This window comes from Typopeltis vanoorti, chromosome 1 (genome assembly GCF_054136105.1).
Source record: "Typopeltis vanoorti isolate ZY-2024b chromosome 1, IOZ_Tvanoo_1.0, whole genome shotgun sequence".
NCBI classification, from domain to species: domain Eukaryota; kingdom Metazoa; phylum Arthropoda; class Arachnida; order Uropygi; family Thelyphonidae; genus Typopeltis; species Typopeltis vanoorti.
Window position 1 is genome coordinate 82515001 of NC_143549.1, and position 15939 is coordinate 82530939.

The following is a 15939-nucleotide window of genomic DNA, read 5'->3' on the forward strand; positions in this document are numbered from 1 at the left end:
GTGAAATCTGTGTGAATGACGATTAACAGCTGGCTGGGAATATTACATTCGTCAAAGAAGTTTGGCCGTCGACCCCTTCAAGGGTTTCTTGACTTTTTATCGACCCCCCTCTATTTTACTATTAAGTAATTATAATAGGACAAGCAAAAAAGACGCTCTTGTGAGTTTTTCGATTGTTTATTTTATAGTTACAGTGTTTATTGTATGTATAATATAGTATATATTATTATGTTGGCTTAACGTCAAAGGAATACGTTTTTGTTTTTGACGTCCTTCTTAACATTACATATTTGATAGGAGGAATAAATAATATATAAAATATAAAATTTAATTTAGATAACAAAATAATAATAATACAATCTTCCTTATATATACGAAAATAAGACTTAAATAAAAGAGCCAATAGGCTTCACTTCGGCGATGTAACATTATTTAAATGAAGGGGATATTAAATCCCACATTTGGCATGAATCGCTTTGATTCCGATCTTCGAGTTTCTTATTCGGCTTTGAAATAATGTGGGATTTAATATCTCCTTCATTTAAATAATGAAAATAAGACTTTTATTAACTTAGTATACAATTTACTAACGTTGTGTCAATGTGAAGGGTGTGCTTCGTGACTCTTGACAAGATTAGAAAGGTTGAGTTCAAAATTAGTAAGGTTTCAACCTTAAATCGCCACGGAATTCTATATCTAGCTTATTTCTTTGTTTTGTTAAAATGGAATTAACATGACTGAAACCAGCTTCAACCATGTACGCGCCGGCCGGACGGGAACCACCGACATCCGTTTATTGGTAAATACGTCATTTTGGCCTACTTGATTGACCTCCGTAACTATTTTCATAACCTTGCTCCATCTTACAGGTCCTATTCATGTCACTGTTCCCACGATTCACTCTTAATTGCGTTGTCATTCAGGATGGAGGTAATCCAAGTTAACCGAATTAAATATTACCTATACAATGATGTCTTATATTTTTCTATCGCCCCCCCTGAGCCCGAAGCGACCCCTAACAATGTTATATCGACCCCTGGGGATCGATATCGACCACTTTGGCGACCACTGGTATAGATCCACGCGCCAAATATTCATATTGGGTGCCTGCAATCCTGTAGTAACAGAGTTTGCTCGACGCTAGGCTGCCAAAAGAAACCAGGTGCCAGCCAATTCACTCGGGTAGCAAATTGTCCCAGTTATTAGCGCCCAATGAAGCTAGGTTGAAAAAGTCATGAGGGATGATCCAGACCATTTCAGAATTAACGGGGCTTTCATGATTAAAATAAGTGGAATGGGATATCACTAGAAATTGAAGTCATCAAGACAGAAACTCATCTATGCTATTAAATAATTTGGATTTTATGCTTATTTAATATCACTAATTTTACTAGTAAATTAATACTTTTGAAAGAAAATAAGGCAATCAATCGCATCTTTTGGAATTTCAGTTCAATTACGTATTATAGTAATTGAAACGTATCACGTCTTCATCCATAAGAAGCTTTAATTGTTATGCAGAAGGGTATATGCAGCGGTTAGCAAGTTGCATGTAAAGGACAAAGGGAAATGATTCGCAAGAATTGCTGAAGCAGTAGAACCGTGAATTGTTATTGCAATAAAGTGTCAGAATTAAGAAAAAGAAAAACAGATGATTGCACAACTGTATACACGCTTGTGTGGGTGAATGCTAACGAGAGAATTGAATGACATACGGAGGACACGTACGGTGTAAAAGATGTTTATTTATGTTAGATATTCTTTTCTGTTTAATGCTTACAACTCACAGTAATAATTCGGCAGTGGTCCTGCTACAAAATTTGGCCATGTAGTGATTTTCTCATACAGTTTATCTCCGGGACAGTCGGTACATCTTGCGTTTCTGTGACCGTGCAGCTGATACTTGGGAGAAATATGACTCTGAAACAAAAGACAGACAGAGATTTAGAAACAATCTGAAATTTATTTTCCGTATTTGCTGATACGATAAACTTGTGTGTAGCAAATATTATTTATAATAAATATTCATTTTACTATTCGTTTAGTTGCTTGTTTTAATTAATAGCAATTGTAATTCAGAATATTTTAATAAAGTAATACACCTTTTTGTTACTGGTATATGGAAAATAAATTAACTCAAATTTGGTGTATTCTTTGGTCTTGCTCTCACAAGTGACCCTTCCCTTAAAGTATAACAAGTTTGTAACGTTTTCATTGCCGAAATCTTGAGACAGGCAAATTGGAATTTTCTCTAGTTAACTCGCTTTTCATTTAACCTGGTACCGCAAAAAAAAAAAAAAAAAAAAAGACCGCAGAACTACTCTTCACACTTCCATTCTGAAAATATGACAAGTGTAAGTCCCGAATTTGAACCAGAAGGCTTTATCTCCCAGAGTTTTTGGGAGAAAACCATTTAAGTTCAAATTTCAGTCAACGTAGCTGGAACTTGAAACATTTTAAAGTGTTTTTTTTTCTCAAAAGATTTTTTTTCCAAAAAAAAAAAAAACCACAACATCTTGAAGGTGATCCAGGATTCTCCCATCTCTCATCTGGTTCGTCATTTCTTTGAATGCCTCATCATGCATTTTTGAAAAATTTCCCATTGAACATTTTAGAGAATGATAAAGAAAATGGTTGAAATGAATTGCAAACAATCTTCTTTACTGACGTCATCAATCTTGTTTACATCAAATTTACTAACGAGTTTCTGACATCTTGTTTATATTCCAGATGAATCATGAATATGGGAGTTATAATTATTCCCTGAACAACAGAGAGAGAGAGAGAGAGAGAGAATAGTGATTCTTAACAGGATGTATATCGATAGCTAAGTACAAAGAATAGGTAGGAGAGCAGGAAATGCGCTAAAGTACTCGCTCATTAATTTCACTGTTTACTTCACCGAAATACAAACATTCAGTAGTAATAATTTACATGTGGTTAAACTGGTTTCCGTTACTTTATTCATAGTTCTGATTGCATACTTTATTATAACAATTTTCCTTATTGCATATCGCACGATAAGGAAACCTTATCATGTGTTATGCGAAAAAAAAAATATCTGCACCTGTATTATCGACGATTTATTTCATTTTAAAATCAAATTTGCCACGAAAAGCTAGTGGATTCTGGTAATAATGATGTCCACTGCACATTATTTAAAATACAAGGCAATTTTTATATTAGTTTTATCCCTGTTTTTTGTAGAGAATTTCATAACTAATATAAATAGCTATATGAAGCAAAACACTTTGGCAAAAAAAAACTCCACTGTATTCTCCTAAACAATAAATAAATAAATAATGAAACTGGAGAATTGTTTGTACTTGGTGAACTTGGAACGCATGTCCTGTTAATGTATGAGATATAGAATAAAAAATGTTAATGACATACTCACCTTGTTGACCCCATAATCTATGAGTTCCTGAGCTGCGTTCCTCATTAAATGGCTGGGCGTCTTTTCCATATAATTTCCGATGAATGAGATGCCGATAGAAATGTTATTATAAAAGGGAGTGTGAGCACCAATTTTATCCCAGTCTCTTCCCACATACACTTTACCATCTCCTCCAATAAGAAAGTGATAGCCAATATCGAACCATGCTGGGAAAAAAAAATGGCATCAATAAAATACACACACATACACACACACACACATTATTCTACATTCTTTCCAAAAGCAATATACAAACACGTAAAATAAATAAATGTATACCTTTGTCATCCATGTGAAGGTTCTGGATAATTCGCATCTCCTCCGAACAGTTGGATAAAGAAAAACATTCTTCCATTTGGGTGTGGTGAATGAAAACATGAGGGACCGGTAGGGTCATGTTTTCCTCGTCTATGGGAGGTCGAGCACCCCATTTATCTCTGGGCACAAAACGAAGTGCAGCCAAAACTGGAAGATCAAATGGATGTCAATTTAAATTCAAACACTTGATGGTACTTAATACATCGCAAGCCACTGTTAAGCACTTGCTGATGAACTAAAAGTAAATGCATATTTAACTAAATAACAAAAACTTTCAAACACGTCACTTCTTTAAAAACTGTGTTACTGTGGCGTTGTTCGTAATGCTAATAAAACAACTACAAAACACCCACGCAACGAAGTTTGTTATCCGGATATTCTAGTCTAACAAGCTTCCTTAGAATGTGAATTTATTACAGAAAAAGAAGAAGATATTACTTACCTTCGATGCAAAAGAATGCAAACACCAACCATACAGCACACGCCGTTAATATTTTGCTCATCCTTGATTATGAAACTTGTTTTCTTGGCCTGCAAAGTAAAAGACTGTTTATATCCTTAATTGCACTGACGTTTTTTATGTAGGCAACTTAAAGTTACTTAGTGAAATGTGAATACAATTATCCGGGGGGGGGGGACATTTATGATCTTGTGGGAATCGCAATAATTTTCGCGCGATAATTTTAGCAACGAATATTTATAAGCATTAACTTTTTTTTTGACAATATTTTCTTCATTTCATGTCTCAAAGGTAATAGACGCCACTCTTTTAACCCCTAATTTTTTTGGAAATCGGTAGGTAGTCCATCTATAAATCGCCATACCGAGATTAGTACGTTCCCTTGCCGCGTTAGAGAATAACTGATGTATTGTAACCCTAAATACGGTTTATTTGTACGAATATGTGTGCACTGTCTACCGGGGGGAAGGGGGGGAGAAGGGGGTCGAGCCATAGTCGAACCTCAGTATGTTGTATCTATTTTTCCTCCCACCTTCACTTTCCAGCCCTTCCCATGTGCATGTTCAGATCGATTCTAATAAATTAGAGAGTTAAAATCAGAGTTTATACTTTGTTCCCGATTAACTCTAGAATAATCTGTAAACAGACAACCCCCCCCCCTCCCTGTGACTAAAATCAATCCTGTAAGTGTTTCTTTCTGAAAAAAAAAAAAAAACAGTATAAGGGAAATCGCTCCTTGGCTATGCAGGCTTTTGTATTAAAGCTAACAATAATAATTATAAAAAAAATAAAAAATATTCATTTTCAAAAACAATTCAAATTAATTTTGTAAACATCATGCATCATTGCAATGGGCATATGACAATAGAATGTGAATTGCAATTCTCGAATATCCCCAGATAATAAACTCATAGAGAACAAATGCGCTGTGCTAATATTTTTTTTCATTTTCTATTTATGAAATTAAAACCAGAAATTAATCATTTTCTTCTTATCAATTTATAAATGCACAGTCTTTGTTACTTAAAACATGAAATAAAAATAGATTCAATAAAATATAAACCGTCCTGTGTATAGGTTGCATCCGCGTGGGTTTTTTAACTTTTAAAGTTCCTGTGCAATCAGCAAGGTCACTCATCATTGACTTAAGTTATGGAATATGACTAATTCATTTATTATATAAAAAGAGAAGCACAGATGATATCAGTAACTAGAGACAAATTAGTTTACTATTTCAATTACGCAAAATTTTATGTCCATTATTTTAAACAGAATGATACACAACCATGCGAACAAACACGCGTCAGAGATAAACGTTTTATACAACAGATCATCCACAATGTTACCCAAGTACTAGAAAACAAATAAAGTAAAAAAGTAAAGTAAATAAATATCATGTTCTGCATATTTAGTGTTTAAAATTTTAAGAAAGCCTTGAATTCTTTATATCAGTCGCAAATAATAAACAGATTAAAACAACAGGTCATCCCGAAAGAACTCAGCGAGTATAAAGTTAAAATACCAGACAAAGGAATTTGACATTGAGTAAGCCAAGGAGATTCAACATTGTAAAGAAATGAATTGAGGAATTCATTTCTTTACAAGTATCCTGTGATCTGAACCGTGAACATTCAATTTTTTTCGGATTTTTTTGAAGGAGATAATATATTCCGCTATGCATGCTAAAGCACATAAATAAATAACGTAAAATGAAATATAAGTACACAGAAATTTACAGATAAAAAATACTATTGACAAATGTCGGTAGATGGCGTTGTGTAGTTGAACAGGTGAGTTGTGTTTAGTGATGTGGTGTGCCATCTTACGAGTCCTTAGATTCCTTGGAGGTGTCACGTACTAATAATAATTATGATAAAATATAGTTAATGTAATTGCAATTCCTGAATAATAACAACAATAAATAAACTTCTTGCTCTTATTCATATGATCGAAAAGCTAGCAAAGTCATTATTAGCATAAATACTGATTTAAACAAAAAATCTAATATATCACTACACGACACCCTAAACACGGCTGAAGAAAAAGCAAGAAAATTTTTCTTATAATTGGTTTCTTTTTTCTAAAAGTGTAATCAAAATGACAATCAATAAATATATCACATTAAATTTAAATATATATTCCAGCATTGAGACCCGCCAAAACGATCCCGATCGATTCCCTCATTAGCCAAGGCCGGGACTGCCTTCTACTTCCGTTATAAAATTGGCTCGCACAGCTTCAATGGAAATATGAAGATTCACATAAAGAATTATCTTTTCCAACTATTCTATAAAAGCGCTGTATTCAATGTTATTTTAGTAATGTTCAAAGCGTTATGCTTAACATTTTAGTAATGATAATCAACACACTTATTAAAAAATCCACAGACTATCAGATATACGAGTGCAGTCTATAAGCACAGTACATGAAGTTATTTTAAGTTCATGCATACTTTAAACACTTACCTGGACCGATGAAACAGCAGACGATAAAAGCGAGTATTTCTAACGCAGATTAAAAGAGTTCTGTTGGTGACTGTCTACAAGAGAGGGCGCTATGAGAAGCCATGATGCGTAGTGTTTGGAAGATGTGCTATTGTAAACAGTAATAAATAGTAAAAACAGGTTGTGAAAGAACTCCGGAAATTACAGTACCGTAACATCACGGAGAAATATAAAGGCAACGATAAATACGACCTCCAAATAGGTCGTAATCTAAGAAATCGACGTAGGCCTTATGGAGATAGGTCGATAATTGAATAACGTACCTGAAGATACGTCCAGTATTATTAGGTATCAGATAAGAAAGAAATCTACTTTTATTAAGTTTTTTTTATTATTATTATTAAAGTGCTAGAGTATCGCGTAATCCTTGGGTAATTTTGGGGGAAACCCCAAGACCAAAGCTTGAACTAAACCTGTTCATAAAAGGACAGAGAGAGAGAGAGAGAGAGAGAGAGAGAGAGAGAGAGAGAGAGAGAGAGAGATTAATGATGTACAACATACGGACTCTGACCCTCTTTCAGAGGATTTCCCATAGGAATATAGGTCTGACTTCTGTTTGTCTTTGACGTTGGATATTACACAATTTGAGCTTTCTTTATCTCTAGATAAGGAAAGCTAAAATATGACTAATACTCACCCAATTACAACACTCGTTACTAGAAAGACACGTGCTATAATTGTTTTAATAATATTAATCATTATGGATATTATTTCTGGGAAAACAGGAGTGCCCCTGTTAATGACATTTAAACAGGGGCACTCCTAAACAGAAGCAGGCAAAATAGCCGTAAATGAAATAATATTAGTCATTAGTTCGTCTGATTAATTTATTTCTTTCCCTGTATATGTTTTAGGACATAAATATTTCTTTTTTTTTAATCAGTGCTAGCACAAGAGTTTCAAAATATTTTGATAATTGTTAGAATAAACAACACCTTCTATGCGCATGTGCAGACTAATAACCAACACATAAACTGATTATTTTTTTCAACTTGTCAGAACATTGAAAACGTATTTGGAATTAATCGCTATTTTTATGTCCCATGAAAATGCTAACGCCCAGTTATTATTATTATTATTATTATTATTATTATTATTATTATTATTATTATTATTATTATTATTATTATCTGGGACTTCCAAGGAGTCAAGGACTCATCGAGGGAGGTATAACATCCAAACCAGCTGGCGTACCTTCCTTAAATTCATTTATACTAGATGCACTCACTTCCCCTAAGGGCAAATTATTCCACTCACTCACTCACTGCTCTCTGGGAGAAAAACCTAGCTCTTACTTCTTTCTTGACTGCAAATAAATTTAATTTAATGGATGCCCCCCGTGTTCTCTCCCCACTTTTCATATAACGAAAAATTTCATTTGATATCCTGTAGCATCCATTCAGAAGTTTATAGACCTCTATCAAATCACCACTCTTTTTTCTGTTAACCAGAGTTTGTAATCCACATACGCGCAATCTGTACTCATAATCTAAATCCCATAATCCAGATATAATCTTCGTAACTCTTCTTTGCACCCTTTCCACAGCTTCTTTATCCCCTTGGAATCCGGGAGACTAAATCTGCTCACAATAATCCAGGTGTAGTCTTATCAAAGCCTTATTCGCTCAATACAATTCAACATAATTAGTCAGAAAATACGCAGGCACTGTAAAGATTTATGAAAATTAGCAGCTTATATTTCATTCTGAAAATAACTGCATATCAGTAGTGTGGAACTTGAAACGCAAGTGCCGTAGCTAGAAGGGCAACATCCAGAACCAGTTCTAGGTTTTCAGTCGCACCAATCAAAATTTTGGTCAATCTCTTTTGTTTACTTCTGCACTTTTTACTTAAAAAAACGAAAAGAAAAGACTTGTATTTCATTACTAGGGAGTAAATATTTCCTATTATAGATTCATTTTTATTTTAATATAATCAAAATTACAAAATTACAGCAACTGAAGATCGATAAATAAATAATTATTATTTTTGGTGTATTGATGAAATGTCTCCCTGATAATATCAAACCAGCTGATTAATAATTTTTGATATTTTCTAACCTTCGAATCTCCTAGACTTTCAGGACCGAGAGGTCATCTTTCCGATATAAATTAGGACGACATAATAAAGCCACTCAAGTGAAGATCTAAATATTTTCGACATCGAATATAACTGGCGTTTGATAATTTAGAAATTTCCAGTTTAGATTAGAGTTGAATGATTTGTAAAAGAAAAATCCTTTGCTATTACAGACATTTAGCCTACAGTGTACTAATATTAGAATTGCTCTTACCCTTTTCTTAACAACAAACAAACTTAACTTTCTTGAATGCCCTGTGTTCTCTCCCCATTTCCATATAACGAAAAATTTCGTCAGACGATATTCCCTCATAAATATTCAGAAGTTTATAGACCTCTATCGTATCACCCACCTCTTACTTATGTCTGCAGTCCACGCACCCTCAATCTATCCTCGTAATCCCAATATCCTCTTTGTAACACTCTTCTTTGTACCTTTTTCACAGCATCTTCATCCTCCCTTTGGAACCTTGGAGACCAAATCTGCTCACAGTAGCCTTGTAGAATTCGTATCAAGGTGAAAAGAGGCAAAGTGACTTCCTTATCCTTACATGTCAATAATCATTTCAGCATTACAATTATCCTCAGAATTGTATTTGTAACTTTTGCTTCAAATTCCTATCTACCACCATGCCAAGATCACTAGAAACATAACCCCGCCACTATAGTATGCCATTAGAAATCTAATTATGCCCAAGTACATACCTGAACGTCATGCCTATCTTTTCTACTGACGATGAGAAGATAGGCATGGCATACCTGAACGCCATGCCTATCTTCACATCGTCAGTAAACACTTGAACATCTCTTATTAGATTCTTCTTAATGTTGTTAATGTATAGATTGAATAACAATGGTCCAATGACTCATCTCTTGAGTACACCATTGGTCACCTTAAATCTGATAGATTCACACTTCCATGGATATCTGTCTGTCTATCCACCATCCACCGATCCAACTCAAGAGTTTATATTTCAATCCCATATTCTCCAGTTTATGCAGCAGCCTTTCATGTCAAATGCGTTGGTAAATTCTAAAAGTGTCATAGTGTGTCCATTCGCTTTGTCCAGCTCAGTAGTAACATTATCATAAAATATGAGTAAATTGCTAAAACATGACCTGCATTTTTTTAAACTCATGGTGTTTCTTGCACGGAGCCTGCGTAGCTCAGTAGGTATAGACGAAGTCCTTTGATCGGAAAGACCTGGGTTCGATTCCCGTCCATGACATGAGGAACCTTTATCTGGTCTCCTTCGACTAAAGGTGAGTTAACCGATCTCATACGGAGGTGGAGGGCTTTTCATCCTTCAAAACAGGCAAACCGGTCCCATGAACAGTCATAAATACTTATGGCAAGGAAGGCAACGGGAAACCCCCTTACGTTATATCTTCCTAGTAATCAGTTGCAACCCTCTCAAAGAGAGGACGCTACAGGATTAGGAAGGTGTTTCTTGCACAGTATAGCTTGTCTGTCAACCCATCTTTGTATGTGAATTCTTACCAACTTCTTTAAAATCTTCATCACCACACCAGAGATACTCATAGGTCGATGGTTTTGACGCATCTGTTTTTGTACCTCCTTTGCACAATGGAACTATCTTCCATTCCTGTGCTTGGACTGAAGTTATTCAAACATGTCAATATAAGGCACTAATAATAATTCTGTTTTAAAGCAACTTTAATTATAATTCGTTTATAATTCCAGATATTGGAATTAACGACTGCACTCGTTTGTAACAACGTTTCGTTCATATTTGTTATATGCTCTAACAAAAGTTGTGATTTTGTTATCGGGTAAAGCACTGTTTTTTTTTTTTTTTTTGCCTTGTATTTCCTGTTTATAGCCGGCAATTTGTGATAACTACTACAACTGGCTTAACAGTTAAATTCTAAAAAAAAAAAATTTTAAAAAATTGCCGGGAATGTTCAGTTTTTGCAGTAATCTCTAAACCAAATACTGTGGAATTTGAAACTGATATTGGGAAAATTATTATTTATTTAGGACTCCAGATTATGCTGAAATAGTCGATTTCATTATCATTTCATCGCAACTTTAAGAATGCATTGCTTCGTATAAATTTTAACTAAATAAATCTTGATTCTTTACAAACACTTATCGATGTATTTAAATTTCTGTATTAAGTAAATCGTCACTTATTAATATCATAGTGTAACTGAAAGCGTGACGTCAGAGTAGCATAGTCACAAATAGATTGTGTGTGTGTGTGTGTGTGTGTGTGTGTGTGTGTGTGTGTGTGTGTGTGTGTGTGTGTGTGTGTGTGTCCACGCGCGCATATTAATAGGTTGGTACTATGAAAATAATGTTTTGCGGACTTATTTTGATTACGTCACAATAACATTGTAGCTTCTTATTGGCTGTCTCACCAAAATCCCTTAGTATAGTATAGTCTATATAGCACAGAAAGGTTAATGCATGTTTTTTTTTTAATTGATCACGTTTATTAAATTATCAAAGATTTCTTTAAACCCTTATTTTGTAATGCAAAAACTTTTGAAGTGTTGTTGAGGGGGGGGGGGATGTGTGTGTGTGTGTGTGTGTGTGTGTGTGTGTGTGTGTGTGTGTGTGTGTGTGTGTGTGTGTGTGTGTGTGTGTGTGTGTGTGTGTGTGTGTGTGTGTGTGTGTGTGTGTGTGTGATGTTAAGTTGTTCGGGTGAAAATATTTCGATCTGGTAAAGTTGTACTAATTGCTCATGAAATATTTTTAGTTTTCCTTTTATCGGAAGAATAGCTGAAATGCAATGTTCATTTTGCTAACTATGAAAACGAAAATCTTCCATGAAAAAGTGACATATGATGGTTTCATTTAATATATCTAAAGTTCTCTTAATATGGAGGTAACAGGGTTTTTTCTCCTGGCAACTAAAGTTTTTCATCCCGCATACAGGCAAATCGGCCATGAGAACACACGCAATTTTCAGATAAAAATATTGTTGTTGGTATTGGTGGTTGACAGTGGATGTCGTTGATGGTAGTAGTCTTGTTGTGTGTAGTAGTTTCAGAAATAACCGGTAGGGGTGAAGGTGGGAGATACGTAACGGAGAATAGTGCCCTCCTTCGATGAGTCATTGGAGGTAAAACGTAATAATAATAAATTAATTAATAAATAAATTAATAAATAAATTAATATTTATTTATGTTGCATTTCACCCAACAAGCTGTGTTGGGTGAAATGCAATATGCGATTGCTTAATTTAATCCGCGTACGGATCAACTTGCAATTATGATATACGCTTGAGACGGGGAGGATGCGGAAAATGTAACATTTCTGTCACATTTGACTGTGGTGGCGTCGACGATCTGTGTCAGGTTAGGTTTTATTACAAAAACAGATAAATAATTAAGCACTTTATTATCGATATTTGCTGAGGAATGCTTAAAGTAGAGCAATCACGAGATCAAAAAGAAAGAGCCGAAGATCTGTAGAGCAAAGATCGACAGTTCTTTATAGTTTCTTTCGAACGAGACTTAGTTTCTTTAATGTTCATGAAACTTCTGATATCTTAAAGAAATGTTTTGTAAGTAGATCAACATTTTACATCATATTTCTCTTTCATAATAAACATCTCCTTGAGAGTAAACCGGTTGTGTCATCGCAATGAAACAGCATGATGGCACATTTCCATTTGCTAATATAAACGATGGACTAATAACGAATTAGGCTGAAAAATATCTCACACGACTACATTGCAGAAATGAAAAACAAGGATAAAAAGTCCCAATAACAGTGATAAAATGAATTTACGAAGGCATATTTCGGATTGTTATTTTCGTGCCACATTCAAGATATATTATTGAGAACCTTCCCGATAGATGGCAGGCTACAAAGTACTTACGTAATCTTATTAAATGTTCAATCTGAGATACAGAAAGCCTTGAAAATAATAATATGTTTCAACGTTTTGATATAACAGTAATAAATATTATGTAAACGTAATATTTTTATTTGTTTTGCATAACTGCTCATGCGTTTTGTTTTTTTGTATCATGCAAACAAAACTCATATGGATGTCACTTTAGTAGTAGGGGTGGCTCTAGTGACCAGATCAAGATCAAGATAAGATAAGGAATCGTGACGTGATTGGTTGATGACGTCACTGTGAGCATGGCTTCATGAGTTTGGAATGTTTCGAATTTCCCTGTGGGCATATGTGTCAATGGCTTCAGTTCGTGGGTTTTGGCTCGCGTATGGAATTATGGGTGATGGTAGAGATAAGGATTCGTGTTGTGATTGGTGGTGCACTAGTGACCAGATGAAGATCAAGATAAGATAAGGAATCGTGTCGTGGGTGTGTGTTTTTTCAGAAGTAGATAAGTGACGTCATTTGTTATTTGTAAATAAATGTCGTCATTTGTTATTTGTAAATAAGTGACGTTGTTGTTTTGAATGGAAAAGGGAGATATATTAGAGATAAGGAATCGTGTCGTGATTGGTGGGACACTTTAAACAAGATCAAGATCAAGATAAGATAAGGAATCGTGACGTGAATGTTTGTTATGAGATGTAGATAAGTGACGTCATTTGTTAGTTGTAAATAAGTGACGTTATTGTTTTGAATGGAAAGGGAAATATATTAGTGTATAAGTAATCGTGTTGTCATTGGTGGACACTTCTGACAAGATCAAGATCAAGATAACATTAGGATTCGTGACGTGAATGTTTGTTGTTATTGAGTTTGGAATGATAATTTAATTTAACTATATTCTATGTCACACAAACATACAGTTTTTTTTTCTTCTATAGATGGTTGTACTAATTTCCAATACATTTTGGGTATTTCTTTCCTGTTAAAGTGTGGGAATTCTTAGAGAAAGTCGTGATGGCTCTCGTGTTTCGAGTTTATCTGAATAATTAATTATATACTTAAAACACCTCTCCTTAAACACACACACATATACATATTAGATATAAAAAATCGCTAATGTATCCATGTTGATACTCTAATATATACCCTATGATTATTCTTATGGGAAAAAAAAAACTATTCAGTATTAGAATTACGCTTACCAAACAACATGCGATCAGTTATGTTTAAGTTAAAAAAGTACTTACAGCTTTCCAGATGACTCTTCTAAATACGAATATTCCAAAATAGTTCAATTTTATATCCACAACACAACACAAACACAAAAACCACAAAGAATGAAATTTCTGTAAATACTGTAACCTGAACTAGTTACTTCGTCCTTTAGATTACGGACCGTAGATGGTGAGATTTCGTCATTGCAATATCCCCAGTGAGCGCTTTTCTTCAAAGGGGATGACATGAGTCACATCCGTAAATTGGGGTATTGTTCAAAAGGTAGCATTTCCTCAAGTTTGGATATTTCTCAAATACTTACATATGACTAAGGGATTAGTATCCACATGTTTGAATGAAAATTATTCATTCTTCGTAATCGTCAGCATTCATTGGTGTAGTAAATTAATCCTTACATTTAATATTAATTTAGATTGCTGTTAGAGTATGGAATTCAGACAAGTGAAATTATTATTATTTTTTTTTTTCAAATTGATTGGTTATTTTCTGTATTTTACTTTTAAAAGTCATATTCTAACAGAATAACTGAGCAGAATTAATAAATATATAAAGTATATGTGAATTTATTTTCCAACACTGAATAATTCTCATTAAGTCTTTTCTTAAAGTTGCCCAACCTTGGTGGGAAAGTCTATGCGCCATTTTGTTTAGGGTAAGTGTTATTTCCGGTTTCGAATTCCGATTGCTGTTAGAGTATGGAATTCTGACAAGTGAAATTATTTTTTTTTTTTCAAATTGATTCGTTATTTTCTGTATTTTACTTTTACAGGTCATATTCTAACAGAATAACTGAGCAGAATTAATAAATATATAAAGTATATGTGAATTTATTTTCCAACACTGTATATTTCACAGTAAGTCTTATCCAGTTGCCTTTTGTTGTACGTAGGTGAGAAATCGTGTGTTTTGTTTCGAACTCTTGGTTTCCGTTGGGAAATTACCAATAAAACTATTAATTTTACCTTCGATTCCTTGTGCTCTTAACCTATTTCTGTAAGTAGAATTTATTTGTGAATTATTTTCCCACACTGTTAATTTTCATTAACCTTGTTTGTAGATAACGAACAAATAAGACTTTTAATTCAATGAATCAAAAAAAAAAAAAAAATTTCTGGTTACTTTGTGTCATGAAATTTCACAAGGAAAAAAAAAATGTTATCTTCCTTCTTAAATTTGTATAACACATATACGACACCCAATTTGTTCATTTAAATTTACACATTTTATTGAACGAAATATTATTTACAAATTGTATTTACTGAATCTAACAATACAGAAAATAAATAAATTGAAAATACATTCGTTTGGCGTTCGTTGAGAATTTATTACTGTAGTAAAATTAAGGGTTGTGTATTTATTTCTTCGAATACAATACTTATACTTCAGAGAATTATTTAAAGCACAGAATCTTTTGTTATGTTTCCAAAAGCACTTAAAAGTACACGTTATGTTTACACGTTTTGGACATCCAATTTCATTTAAATCAAGAACAGGTCTCCCTATTAACTTCGTTAATGTTTTTGATTTTTCTCTTCCTTTGGCAAGTAATATATGATATTTGCATGTTGATTCTATCATCCAATCTCTTAGTTTGTCCAAAGCTAGTGAACCAATTTCCCACTTCAGCTGATGGTTATATTTTATTAACCAAGAATTCTGTTTTTTAACTCTTTCAGGTAATTCTTTCCAACTACAAGGTGATTTTGTCACTGCATATCTTACACGAATTCCATCAGAAATACAAATTTCTTTAGGAAATAAATTTGAACTCTTATTCAACAAAAATTGTACATTAATTATCCCAATGATAACTGAAAATTCGTATTTTTCACCCACTGTCGATTTTTCATAATCGTTTTCCTTCATTCTTCTTCTTCGATTACTTCATATGGCCCCACAAATAAATAGTTATTTATTATTATTTCACTAATTATTAGCTCTGATCGTATACTTTATGGTAACATTCGTTTACAAAATTCTAAACAATTAGAACTTTTCACAAAGAAACTTTCAAAGAATTTGTGGCTCACCCATTATTTTTGCATTACCAAACACAAATCACAAAACAGCAGCTGCAGTGGA

The 15939-nt window shown here is 33.7% G+C and overlaps 1 protein-coding gene across 1 annotated transcript in view; it reads right to left on the reverse strand.

Annotated features, from left to right (window-relative positions):
* LOC150110157 (peptidoglycan recognition protein 3-like) overlaps positions 1-15939 on the reverse strand; it is a 54530-nt gene that overhangs the window by 8161 nt on the left and 30430 nt on the right. Inside the window, exons 6-8 of the mRNA XM_090390980.1 lie at positions 3716-3901; positions 3398-3603; positions 1788-1920 (exon numbers count right to left, since the gene is read on the reverse strand). Of these exons, the coding sequence (XP_090247106.1) occupies positions 1788-1920; positions 3398-3603; positions 3716-3901 (525 nt within the window). The remainder of the gene's footprint in view (positions 1-1787; positions 1921-3397; positions 3604-3715; positions 3902-15939) is intronic.